Source organism: Gopherus evgoodei, chromosome 6 (genome assembly GCF_007399415.2).
Source record: "Gopherus evgoodei ecotype Sinaloan lineage chromosome 6, rGopEvg1_v1.p, whole genome shotgun sequence".
NCBI lineage: Eukaryota > Metazoa > Chordata > Testudines > Testudinidae > Gopherus > Gopherus evgoodei.
The window spans coordinates 80,736,194-80,749,616 of NC_044327.1; the positions used below are offsets into that span (position 1 = coordinate 80,736,194).

Below are 13,423 nucleotides of genomic sequence, written 5' to 3' on the forward strand. Positions count from 1 at the left end.
AGCAGAACAGGGAAACATACAAGACTCAGGTCAGTTTGAACTTGCTGTTCAAAGGGTTTATGAAGACATGAAATTGACCCAATTCCTAGAAATTTCACTCAGACTACAGTACAGCTACACTACAGCAGCACTGATTTCCTTATAGCACTTGTGGTGGAGATGAATGAGAGGCAGTAGCTTGCTGGTGGGAGAAGCTTTCCTGACATAGCATTGGCTACACAGGCGCTTAGGTTGGTATAATTTATGTCGTGCAGGGTTGTGGATTATTCACACCCCAAGCAATGTAAGTTACATCAAACTAACCGGTAGAATAGACAAGGTCTCAGCTTTTTGGAGCAGGAGAATTTGGGGGTAAAAAGAAACAGAAATTCCCTCTTTTCCGCTCCCTCCTTTTCCAACATCCAGGAAAGTAGAGATAAGAAAGAGAAACTTCCCCCTCTCTCTCAATAGCTGATATGGGTAAAAGAAGCTCCAAGCTATCCAAGAGCAACACACCTTCTCTCAGGGCTGGTCTACACTAGGAGGGGGAAATCGATCTTAGATACGCAACTTCAGCTACATGAATAACGTAGCTGAAGTCGAATATCTAAGATTGGATTACTCACCCGTCCACACCGCGTGGGATCGATGTTCGTGGCTCTCCATGTTGATTCCGGAACTCCGTTGGGGTTGATGGAGTTCCGGAATCGATATAAGCGCGCTCGGGGATCGATATATCGTGTCTAGATTAGACGCGATATATCGATCCCGAGCATTCGATTTTAACCCGCCGATACGGCGGGTAGTCTGGACATGGCCTTAGAAGAACTTTTAAGGCATCCTAGTAAGAAGTGAAGAGCTTGTCCATGCTTCACTTCCCTACCCTGTCTTCCTTTACATTGGCTTCCATGTAACTAGTACACTTAAAAAGACCTCAAAGTATGTCTACAGTGCTGCTGGGAGCAAGCCTCTGAGAAGAGGCAAACAGACTTGTGCCAACCGAGCTCAAGCTAGCATGCTAAAAATAGCAATGTGGCTGTTGCAGCTGGGCTGGCAACTCAGGATTTCAAGCCCACCTAGCCCCCTTGGACTGAGCTTGGGTGGAGAGCCTGAGTCTCCACAAGAGCTGCAATGGCCACACTGCAATTTTTAGTGCTCTAACTCCAGCTTTGCTAGCATGAGTCTGTCTACCTTTGCTGGATGGCTTGCTCCTAGATGCAGTATAGACATACACATAGATGTAACTATGCAGAGTGTTTGGTCTGCAGCAGCTTTATTACTGGTGACAATATACAAATGAGAAAGAATAGATTTGACTTTTAGATTCCAGGTTTAGTTTTCCTGACTAGAAGTTGGAAAATGCATCTTTATACTGGTAACATGAGAAAAAATTATCTGGAAATTATAAATATATGAAGCCAAACAGTGTTCTGCATAGAAAGATATTTTTCAAAGTAGAATCTCACTGTAAGGTTCAATAACCCTCAAGGCCAGCAAAGAAGGTTCCTCAAACAAGGTCTGTAGCATCTTTTCCAGTAATGCTTGGATACCAGGTTGCTAAGTCCAACAGTTTAATTCAGCCCTCAACCAGGATGCCTGCAGAAGGAAACCACTACTAGTAGCTATTGTTACATAAAATATACTGCCTCCTCCTCCAGACCCAAGAGTGGCCATCACCAATAGTAACAAGAAGCACCCCCAACCTTTGATACATATGTAAAATATTTTATTAAAATAATGAAAAGGTTACACTTACAGAACATGAGCAAACCACAACACACTGATGAATTCCTTCACCAAATAGTTGAAGAACCGACAAGAGGGGATGCCATTTTAGATTTGGTTTTGGTGAGCAGTGAGGACCTCATAGAAGAAATGGTTGTAGGGGACAACCTTGGTTCGAGTGATCATGAGCTAATTCAGTTCAAACTAGATGGAAGGATAAACAAAGATAGATCTGGGACTAGGGTTTTTGATTTCAAAAGGGCTAACTTTAAAGAATTAAGGAAATTAGTTAGGGAAGTGGATTGGACTGAAGAACTTGTGGATCTAAATGCAGAGGAGGCCTGGAATTACTTTAAGTCGCAGCTGCAGAAACTATCAGAAGCCTGCATCCCAAGAAAGGGGAAAAAAAACATAGGCAGGAGTTGTAGACCAAGCTGGATGAGCAAGCATCTCAGAGAGGTGATTAAGAAAAAGCAGAAAGCCTACAAGGAGTGGAAGAAGGGTGGGATTAGCAAGGAAAGCTATTTTAGTGAGGTCAGAACATGTAGGGATAAAGTGAGAAAGGCTAAAAGCCAAGTAGAGTTGAACCTTGCAAAGGGAATTAAAACCAATAGTAAAAGGTTCTATAGCCATATAAATAAGAAGAAAACAAAGAAAGAAGAAGTGGGACTGCTACACACTGAGGATGGAAAAGAGGTTAAGGAAAACCTAGGCATGGCCCAATATCTAAATAAGTACTTTGCCTCAGTCTTTAATAAGGCTAATGGGGAGCTTAGGGGTAATGGAAGGATGACAAACGGGAATGAGGATATGAAGGTGGAAATTACCACATCTGAGGTAGAAGCCATACTTCAACAGCTTAATGGGACAAAATCGGAGGGCCCGGACAATCTTCATCCGAGAATATTAAAGGAACTGGCGCATGAAATTGCAAGCCCGTTAGCGAGAATTTTTAATGAATCGGTAAACTCAGGGGTTGTACCGCACGACTGGAGAATTGCAAACGTAGTTCCTATCTTTAAGAAAGGGAGAAAGAGTGATCCGAGTAAGTATAGGCTTGTTAGTTTGACATCTGCAGTATGTAAGGTCTTGGAAAAAATTTTGAAGGAGAAAGTAGTTAAGGACATTGAGGTCAATGATAATTGGGACAAATTACAACATGGTTTTACTAAAGGTAGATCATGCCAAACCAACCTGATCTCCTTCTTTGAGAAGGTGACAGATTATTTAGACAAAGGAAATGCAGTAGACCTAATTTACCTCGATTTCAGTAAGGCATTTGACACAGTTCCACATGCGGAACTATTAGTCATATTGGAAAAGATGGGGATCAATATGAGAATTGAAAGGTGGATAAGGAACTGGTTAAAGGGGAGACTACAATGGGTCGTACTGAAGGGTGAACTGTCAGGCTGGAAGGAGGTTACTAGTGGAGTTCCTCAAGGATCGGTTCTGGGACCAATCTTATTTAACCTTTTTATTACTGACCTTGGCACAAAAAGCAGGAATGTGCTAATAAAGTTTGCGGATGACACAAAGCTGGGGGGTAGTGCTAACACGGAGAAGGACCGCGATATCATACAGGAAGATCTGGACGACCTTGTAAACTGGAGTAATAGTAATAGGATGAAATTTAATAGTGAAAAGTGCAAGGTCATGCACTTAGGGATTAATAATAAGAACTTTAGGTATAGATTGGGGACGCATCAGTTGGAAGCAACTGAGGAGGAGAAGGACCTTGGGGTATTGGTAGATCACAGGATGACTATGAGCTGCCAATGTGATATGTCCGTTAAAAAAGCTAATGCGGTTTTAGCATGCATCAGGCGAGGTATTTCCAGCAAAGATAAGGAGGTATTAGTACCGTTATATAAGGCGCTGGTGAGACCCCACCTGGAATACTGTGTGCAGTTCTGGTCTCCCATGTTTAAGAAGGATGAATTCAAACTGGAACAGGTTCAGAGACGGGCTACTAGGATGATCCGAGGAATGGAAAACCTGTCATATGAAAGGAGACTCAAAGAGCTTGGCTTGTTTAGTCTAGCCAAAAGAAGGCTGAGGGGGGATATGCTTGCTCTTTATAAATATATTAGAGGGATTAATATTAGGGAGAGAGAGGAATTATTTAAGCTTAGTATCAATGTAGATACAAGAACGAATGGGTATAAACTGGACACTAGGAAGTTTAGACTTGAAATTAGACGAAGGTTTCTAACCATTAGAGGAGTGAAGTTCTGGAACAGCCTTCCAAGGGGAGTAGTGGGGGCAAAAGACATATCTGGCTTTAAGATTAAGCTTGATAAGTTTATGGAAGGGATGGTATGATGGGAGAGCCTAATTTTGGCAATTGATCTTTGATTATCGCCAGATAAGTATGCCCTGTGGTTGGTGATGGGATGTTGGCTGGGATGGGATCTGAGTTACTGCAGAGAATTCTTTCCTGAGTGCTGGCTGGTGAGTCTTGTTCACATGCTCAGGGTTTAGCTGATCGCCATATTTGGGGTCGGGAGGGAATTTTCCTCCAGGGCAGATTGGCAGAGGCCCTGGAGGTTTTTCGCCTTCCCCTGCAGCATGGGGCATGGGTCACTTGCTGGTGGATTCTCTGCAGCGTGAGGTCTTCAAACCACAGTTTGAAGACTTCAGTAACTCAGGCATAGATTAGGGGTTTGTTATAGAACTGGATGGGTGGGGTTCTGTGGCCTGCTTTGTGCAGGGGGTCGGACTAGATGATCACATTGGTCCCTTCTGACCCTAGAATCTATGAATCTATGAATCACCTATAAAAGGGATGAATTAGCTAGTGGGAAAGAGTGGAGTTTGCAGTTGCAGTCATCTTTAAAACTAGTGGAATATTAGTTACTTTGCTTTTAAATTTTAAATTGTGATCATGTTTTAAGAGGTTAACATTTAATTTAGCCCTAAAGGAACAGTACTTAAACCTGTAATTTAGACCTGCTTTATTGTTATAAATTGATATAGAATATTGATCCTTATTTTGTTTCTTATAAGTTACACTTTGAGAGATGAACTAATATTAAAGACATTATTTACTCAGAGCCTTACAATATAATGTTAAAGAAGAAACGACCCTTAGGAGCGCATATTAAATCCTAGTCTCGTAAGTGGACAAGTCATAATTTATTGATTATCAGCAATAAAAGGCACTTTTGTTTGCACTCTACAAAAAACGGTGTTGAGAGTGCTGGGAAGGATACAAAGTACTGTCAACTTCAGCAACATCTAAAATTACTATAACAAAGATTGGAAATGGGTAAATTCTCCATAGTCTCTTTACTTTGTGTAAATTCAGCGTCACTGGTGTTTCCTGTGATTTTTAATGTGATTTCCCATTTGTCTGGGTCTTTCACATGACCTGGAGAAAAAAAAATTAAAATATAGAAAAGGGATTCCAAAGTAACAAAAAAACAAGTAGACCGAGACAGTTGTAGTTCCCTGAAACAACTTCTTCTGAAATTTCCAATTGGTGGTCTAATTTCATGCTTATAAGGAAAATAAAAATGAGATTATGCAATATTTGAAGAGTACATTAAAGACTTTCCAGACATTAGAAGGATAACACCCAGCTACACAATCAAGCCTTGATCCAGCATGAATTTATGCATGTGCTTAACTTTAATAATGTGAATAGTTCCACTTACTAATGCAAGTTCAGTATGTACTTAGGTGTTTGCAAGATTGGAGCCTTCTTAGTCTTTGAAAAGGATACATCTATAAAGTTACTGTTTTGCAGTACTAGAGAACATGTTAGAATTAGTACATTGCTGTCATGCCCACAAATTTATCTTGTTCTGCAACAGAATTGCAGAAATTGGTTACATTTAATTAAGTGTTGCCAGTCACAATGAGATTTATTTTAGATTAGTGATTATTCAGAGCTCTAAATAGCCACCCAATCCTCTAACACAATAATTCCAAAAACAATAGGCACTTTCAAGGTATCTGCCTCTACTGCCATTTGAGAAATATGTTTACAGCCGAAGAGAGGCAGTATTGTCTAGCAGACAGAGCAATGAACTGGGAGTCAGAAGTCTGGATTCTCCTTCTACCAGTGACTAACTGTGTGACCTTGAACAAGTCACTTCACCTCTCTGTGCCTTCATTTCTCTTCTCACCCTTTGTTCAATTTAGATTTTTTTTTTTTAATCTCTTTGTGGCCTATGTATTTTTACAGTTCTTAGAATAATGAGGCCCTGATCTTCAGGAACTGTTACAATCAATCAATCATTGGAAAGCCTGATAAGGTTAAAAATATGTTTTATATTAAACTCTATGCCCTCATTCTTGTACAAATGGCTATGCCTTGTATACTTATGCCATTATCATCCTGAACCCTGGAAAAAGACTAGAATTCATGTGGATTTTTAACTGTCTCTGATACCTATTACAGGATGCAAAAGATTTTTTCCTCCTTATTGATATTAAACAAGAACCTCCATAGAAGTATATGCTAGTCTATTTTATTTACTTTATTTAAAAACTCATTCAGTTACTGTCAGGCAGAAGTACAGCAGGCTAGGATAAGGTATATTTTATAGTTATGCGAATTTCATTTTAACTTTATACACACAAAATAAGAAGCATCTTTTGCATCTTTTCAGCATGTAATGGGTAAATGATTGTGGAGGGGAGAGAGAGTAGGAAATAGAGGATGCTTCTGAAAGCCCTAAATGTACATGCACAGAACAAGACAAAAAGAATTTTAAGTTAAACTCAAGAATGATAAATATTGTAGAAAGTGCAAATGAACACAACACTTTCATCTGATAAACTGTCAAGACTACATTAGCACATTCTTGGATAAACATTACCAGCACCAATCTGAATGATATTTTCCATTGTAAAATATGCCTTTATGCCTTATAGTTCTAATTTATCCAAAATATAAAAATTCACCTTACCTTAGTTAATGCTTGATTCCTAAATACCAACTTAAAAAACATCAAACAATTTTGTTTCTGGGACAATAAACAGACACTTCAGTGTAACTGTCTGTCCTAATATAAACCTTGTAAGGTGTCTAAAGGTTTACATAAAGCAATTTCAAGTGGGTTATTAGTACCTCCCGATATCTTCCATTTAGAGTTATCACTAATTGTACACACAAATGCTGCACACCAATGATGTGTGTGCAAGTATCAGATAACATAATACGTATAAAACACAATCTTTGTCCTGGATAACAGGTAAGATTTCCCTTAGTACTAGCAACACTACAGGAATCCTTACTGAAATAATGGAAGGACAAGCACAGCGAAATCTTACTGTAAAACACCTACTATTGCTGTTACTCAATTCCCAATACTTTTCAAACAATCCAATTAAACACAAACACCTTTAAAGTCAGCTGAACACCATGCTATAAATTAACTGCTTATGAAAAATAAATACCAATACTTTAAAATGTGAAGACATTTAATCACATCAACTTTAAAAAGATACAATATATAACATTTTCTGTGTATAGTTCTATGCAGCATGCATATGAAAGGTTCCCTTATGGTCTCACAATGACTATACACTACTACATTTTGGAAGAGTCTGAAAATGGATAATATGCTCCCAAAAAACTGACAAAGCTTCCTAAGATCCAATTTAATAATCATTTGAGCTTCCCATTCCTTTTGTGGTACTATTTACCATTTGTGAAGATTCACAGTACTGCAATCAGTACTGAAAACCCAGAAGACTAAATCAAATATCTAGCTGAGTGTTTGCCATACTGTTTTTTATAGCTCTCTAGAGGATTTCTTTGTTCATTTTAAACATGAGACTCTAAAAACATCCAACTCTACTTGGGCAGCACAGGAACGTTTCAGACTTTCCAACGCTCTGGGTGTCTCTAAGTTTTAAACTGTCAGATGCTGGCACTGCAGGACAGGAGATGGATCACCACAATTGCCCTGTTCCGTTCATTCCCTCTGAACCACCTGGCACTGGCCACTGTCAGAAGACAGGACACTGGGCTAGATGGACCATTGGTCTGACCCAGTATGGCCGTTCTTATGTGCTTTAGTCCATTTAAGTCAGCCGCTGTCCAGGCTGAGGATCCACCCCCGATGAAAACACAGATTCCAGCAGCCCTCAGTGCCAGTATTTCAGCACTTTCCATGCAAGCAACTGACTGGGTCTATTTAAACGGGATACTGGGGCAAGTGTAAAAACTTTCAGGGCCTGGCCGGAGCTTGACACACACTTTCCACTGGGAAAGGGGGGAGGGGGAAGCTAGAGTCGCCGCAGAGCCGGCTCCCGTCCCCCTCGGAGGGGCAGCAAGCGGAGGGGGCAGCTACTCACTGGTTAGTCGGGGGCGCGGTGAGCGGGATGGCCACCTCCTCCTCTTCGTACTCCGGCCCGTCCAGCGAGTCTCCTTCATCCACGGTGCCCAGCCCCCCTACCAGCGGCAGCGGCGGGGGCGGCAGCGGCGGGAAGCCTCCAGCGGCCGGACCTCCTGCTGGGCCGGGTTCCTGCGGGGCAGGCGCTCCCCTGGGCATCTCCTGCTCCAGCCCGGCGGCCACTGCGCCGCCCGCCGCCGCCGCCGGAGGGGCAGGCCCCGAGCCCCGGGCCAGGAGTCCCAGCGCCGGGCACAAAGGGGGGCCGGGGCCCGGGCTACCCGCGCCGGAGCCCTGCGGCCCCTTGCCCCGGCACAGGGCAGGGCAGTGCCCCGGCTCCCCGGCGGCGCTCGCCGAGCCGCCCTCCTCGCCTGGAGCCTCGGCCGCCATCATGGTGAGCCTCGCCCCCTCCGCACACCGGGGAGGAGGCGCCCGAGGGGCCGAGACCCCCCGCCCCGCCCCAGCGGGGAGCGGAGCCGGGGCTGGGACGAGCGAACTTCCCCGGCGGCGGCTGCGAACAATGCCCGGCTGGGCGGGGGCTGGATTCAGGGCAGCGCGGCAGGGCCACGGCGCGGCTGCCTCATCGCCCTGCGGCCGGGCCGGGACGGGAGCGGATCCCGCGGAGACTCACCCCGCCCGCAGCGAGCGCAGCTTCGGAACGGCCACGGGCTAGGCTAGGCTGGGCTGGGTTTGGGGGAGGCAGGCGAGCGGCTCCCCTCACAGTGCGCATGCGCGCCAGGGCCGCCCGCGAGGGACTGCCTGAGCGCGTGCACGAGGGGCGGGCTGCTGCGCTCCTGTGGTTCCTGCCGAGTCAGGGAGCAAGGTAAGCGCTGGATTCACCTGGAGCCTTGCAGGGACCGCGCATAGGGGAAAAGGAAGAGCTGGAGCTACCTGAAGCATGATGATTTTTGGCCCCCGGGTTACAGGGTCAAAGGAGACGAGAAACCTAACCGAGTCTACTGCACCCCAAATTCTGCACCCGACACATGCTGACCGTTTTGCTCCCAGACCACCAAGTTCTGCTGCTTAAATAAAGAACATATGGAGCCACGCCTGTTGAATCTCACCAGTGCGTTTCTGATGCACTCCAGTGCAACAGCACCTCTAAAAAACAGTGCCAGGGCTTGGGTCTTATTGGATTCACTTGCCAGATGTGTGCTTTTGTAGCGCTGTTGCACCAGCATTCTGGGATCCGGTTTAGTCTAGTGAACTAAAAAAAGCTGCAGATGCATCATGTAAAACTGGGCGGCCAAACCTTATCCAGATATAACAGGCTCCTGGAATCCAGTCAGAGTTTTCTTCTACAGCTTTCTTGTATTAGGATGTGTTGGAGTACAGATTTTGTTTGGTTTTGGTTTGGTTTAGTTTTTGTTTTCTTTGTGGAATAGTAGAACCAACACACTTGTTTTCTATTTTGATGGTACTTTTTCTGAGTTTGTGGTCTACATTTGGCTGAATCTGATAGGAATCAGATCCAGATTCTTGCAGTGGTGTTACTTTGGTATCTAGCTTTTTTTGTGCGCTAGAACCTGCTAGACCTTAGTCCTTATTCAGTTTTTTTCTAATATCTCTCTAGTATGGGAGTAGCACTGCACTTTCCATTTCTTTGCTGTCATGTCCATTCCTGTGCCTCTGAACCATGTTCAGCAGAGTGCTGATTGGAAGCACTTCTTAAAGACTAAAGAACCGGGGTAGAACCTACCATATAAAACTGTTGTTGCTTATGTAGGATGGTGGACGGGGATTCAGAATCATATACCCAAGCTAAAGAAGTGTTCGGTTGGAATTGCAGGCCTATACAACAATAACAGTCTTATGTTGAGAAATATACCCTTGCTAATTCACCTATCTTTTTTTCTTCAAAATTTCATAAAAGTATGCAGATGATAGTCCCACAGGAACAATAAAACACAACATACAGAAACCAGATACTGTATATTTGTTTAGCTATTTTGATATAAACAGTACAATGTTTTAAGAGTTGCATGAACAACTCATTTTATTATTAACAATAATTTATTCCTGTGTACATTTATGAAAATGTATCCTTTTCTATTATTATGGTCCTGACTCTCAAGCATTTATGCCTATTCTTAATGTCATGCCTATTAGTTGTTCCATTGACTTCAGACGGACTAGTCACATGCATTAAGTTAAACACATATGTAAGTACTTGCATGAACAGAACCTATGTGGCTAACATTACTAGACAGAGTAACCTTTTGACTTGCAAAATTAAAATAGCTGGCAAATAACACTTTTGCCTCTTTGTCTCTACTTTTTTGTCTTGGCTGTTATGACTTTGTACATTTGTTTATTCTTGTATGTCTCAAATGTTCTAGTAAGACATTTAAATATTTGGGTTTTCAGAGCTTTGCCCTCCCCAGAAATATTACGTGAGTTTTTCCTAAGGCCAGCAAAACAAATATCTGTTCATACTCCTACAGGTTTCCAGCACACATCTTTTTATCTGCTGAATTGAAGTTTCATACCTTGCCTTCTATATACAAAATTCCCCTCATAGTTACACTACTAAAATCAATGTAGTTACTTTGGATTCGTGCCAGCATCAATGAAAACAGAATTTGTCCTGAGTTTAAAGAATTATAATACATGTATACACTGCTGTGGTTCTGTTTCAAAACAGTGGCAATATTTGACACATCTGATTTCCACGACACGTTCCATTAATAAACATGCAATTTCAAATACTCTTGAGCTGACTGTCTCTGTGAGCTTCTGTTTACTATTGTTTATTTTTCCTTACAGATTCTCAAATAAAATGATATTTAACACACTGTTGTTGCCTTTGTAGGAGTGATAAACACATTAATGCAACATAAATATTTACAGGATTCCTTTCTTTGAGACAATGGTTTCTAATACTACATAAGGCCAGAGTTACACATACAGGGTCTGCAATAGCAGCTGAACTGAGGATTCACCCCAGGGGAGAACAGAGGGCAGCTACAGCACTCCTTCATAGGTTTTGTGAGGGGAAGGCAGTTATTTATTAGACCAGGGCTCCACAAGAGATGAAACACTGTCTATGAGATTTGTTAAATAGGTGCATCTCAGAAACTGCCAATTCTGCCCTCTCCAGGCCAGACCTATATGTCAGATAGGTTGTGTTAGATGTCCCAGCTTCTTTGGCAAAGCAAGGATTGAAGTTGGCTTGCACCAGTGTGCTACTGTTACAATTGGTGGAAAGTCCACCTGGATCTTGGGTTCTATTACACAAACTTTCACGGGACAGACAGAGGCACTATTTGTAATGATGTATTTGGACCAAAAAAAAGGTGGAACCATATATGCTTGATACCTGCCCGATGTTTACAAAAAATGCTTTTTTACTCAATATCCTGGACAAAATTATGTTAGGACCATTCAGCCCCCCTCCTAGTGGTGTTATGGATGAAGAAAATTAGTTGATGAATAAGTTAGAAATGCCCTTGCGTTAGTTTCCTGTAACATGTGTACTATTTTTCAGGGGGCGAGGGAGAACCTGTGGAATAACACATATAGGAGTTTTTTCAGTAATGGCTAGTGGGTCCAATGTACTCTAAACTTGGTCATACTGAAATTTCACATCACAGATAAAGTGGAAATTTTCTATTATTCCAGTTTCAATATGTTTTAGTTGTATTTTGTCAGTCTGTGGGGAAGAGCAAGACATTTTTTATATTGAGCGTGAATGTGAATCTAATACAAAACATATTTGGGCACACTTATTAATGATCCCATTACTGGCCTCCATTATGAATCTTTTTTAATTTATGTAAACATGATTAAAAAGTAAACATTCCCATTCGGTAACCAGCAGGTTCTCGTCCTCCTTTTAACAGACTCAGAACTCCTTTGCAGAGTCCGGAACACCTCTACATTCCCAATGATATTATTCACTCTCAGGCTTCTCTCAGACCCTAGATTTTCAACACTCAGAAAGAGCAGGAACAAGACAATTTTCAGTGCTGCAAGTCCATGCATTAGGAAAGTGGTTTTCTCTTTCCTCACTTGGCTACAGGATGAATACCAAAGAAATACTCACTTTACTAATGCATGGACTTCACAATTTTGCTAGTCCAAACAAGGAATGTGGGACTCTAAACCTCCTTTTTATGGACTTGCATTGTACATAGCAAATCCTTCTCCCCCAGGGACTTATTGAAATCACATTTTGACACACAATCTTTCTCTTGAGTCTGAAATCTCTAGGCTAATTATTCAAGATGGAGGGTTCAGAACTCTCCCCTTCTTACAAATCTTTACTTGTCTTCAGAGGGGTTAGGATTTAACCCAATGTATCTATTTTTTTCCATTTACATGGAACTACCATTTGTGACTTTTCTGAAACATCCCATTCTTGCCTTTCTTTGACATGCCTTCTGCTACACCCACTATTTGTTCATCTTGACAGATTTTTGTTCAAAGCTTACTTGGCTAAAGTTTCCTTGGGAACTGTCTTTGCTAAATGTAGAATTTCTGTGACTGTCAATTAAACCATGTTCACATCTTAACAATATAATCAAACCTGACTTAGAGAGAGGAATTATTTGCCTCTAAGCTTATTTGTATCATCATTTTAATGTAAAATATTTATAGTAATGTACATGTCATTACATTTAATCACTCCCCTCATTACCATTAAAATTTTAAAACACTGAATATTTGTAGGAGGTTTTTTGTTCTGTTACAGTTCTACTTTTAATCCATTTATTGTCCTCCAGAGACTCAAAATGATTGTTGGCACATGACTGTCAATGCATAATGTAGAATGTTTGAATAGTCCGGTAATGTAAAAAATCAGAAAATGAATTCTCATGGGAAGCTATTTTAAGCTACAATATTTCATTTTCTAAGGTCTTTTAAACCTGTAATGTAAATACAACAAAGCAGGCCATCATTCTTACCATACCCAGGCTAAGTGCCTTAGCAATTTATCTGTAAAGGACTACACAGTTGAAAATGTATGCAGCATAACAGAGTGCAAAAAGATGTAGCCATACTGTGTTAAAATGCCACAATGTCTGAATAAAGTAAGTGCAATAAGTGACTTTCTGTGTATTCTAGTTACTTGGCCACATCAATGAACTAAGCAACTTTGAATACCACCAGTAGAAAAGTACGCCATATCTTCTGTATGTTACTTAGAAAACACACAACCAATTAATTACCACACTACAGCTTTTTCCACTTCTGATGATTGCAGTTTTCAAAAGCCTCAAGGGTAGGTTTAGACACCTACCTTGTGTAAGTTTTAAGTGTGATGTAGATGAAAGGAGCTAAACGACAGAGGGGAGAGAAGTTTCATTGTCAGTCACAAAGGTGATATTCTATTACCTCAGTGCACAGGAGGCAACAGGAGAATGCTT

At 41.7% G+C, this 13,423-nt stretch overlaps 1 protein-coding gene across 1 annotated transcript in view; it reads right to left on the minus strand.

Moving 5' to 3' along the window:
• The window catches only part of RASA1 (RAS p21 protein activator 1), a 113,921-nt gene extending 105,297 nt beyond the window's left edge, over nt 1-8,624 (minus strand). The window contains exon 1 of the mRNA XM_030567981.1: nt 8,017-8,624. Within this exon, the coding sequence (XP_030423841.1) occupies nt 8,017-8,444 (428 nt within the window). The 5' untranslated portion in view covers nt 8,445-8,624. The remainder of the gene's footprint in view (nt 1-8,016) is intronic.
• Between the last annotated feature and the right edge of the window lie 4,799 nt (nt 8,625-13,423).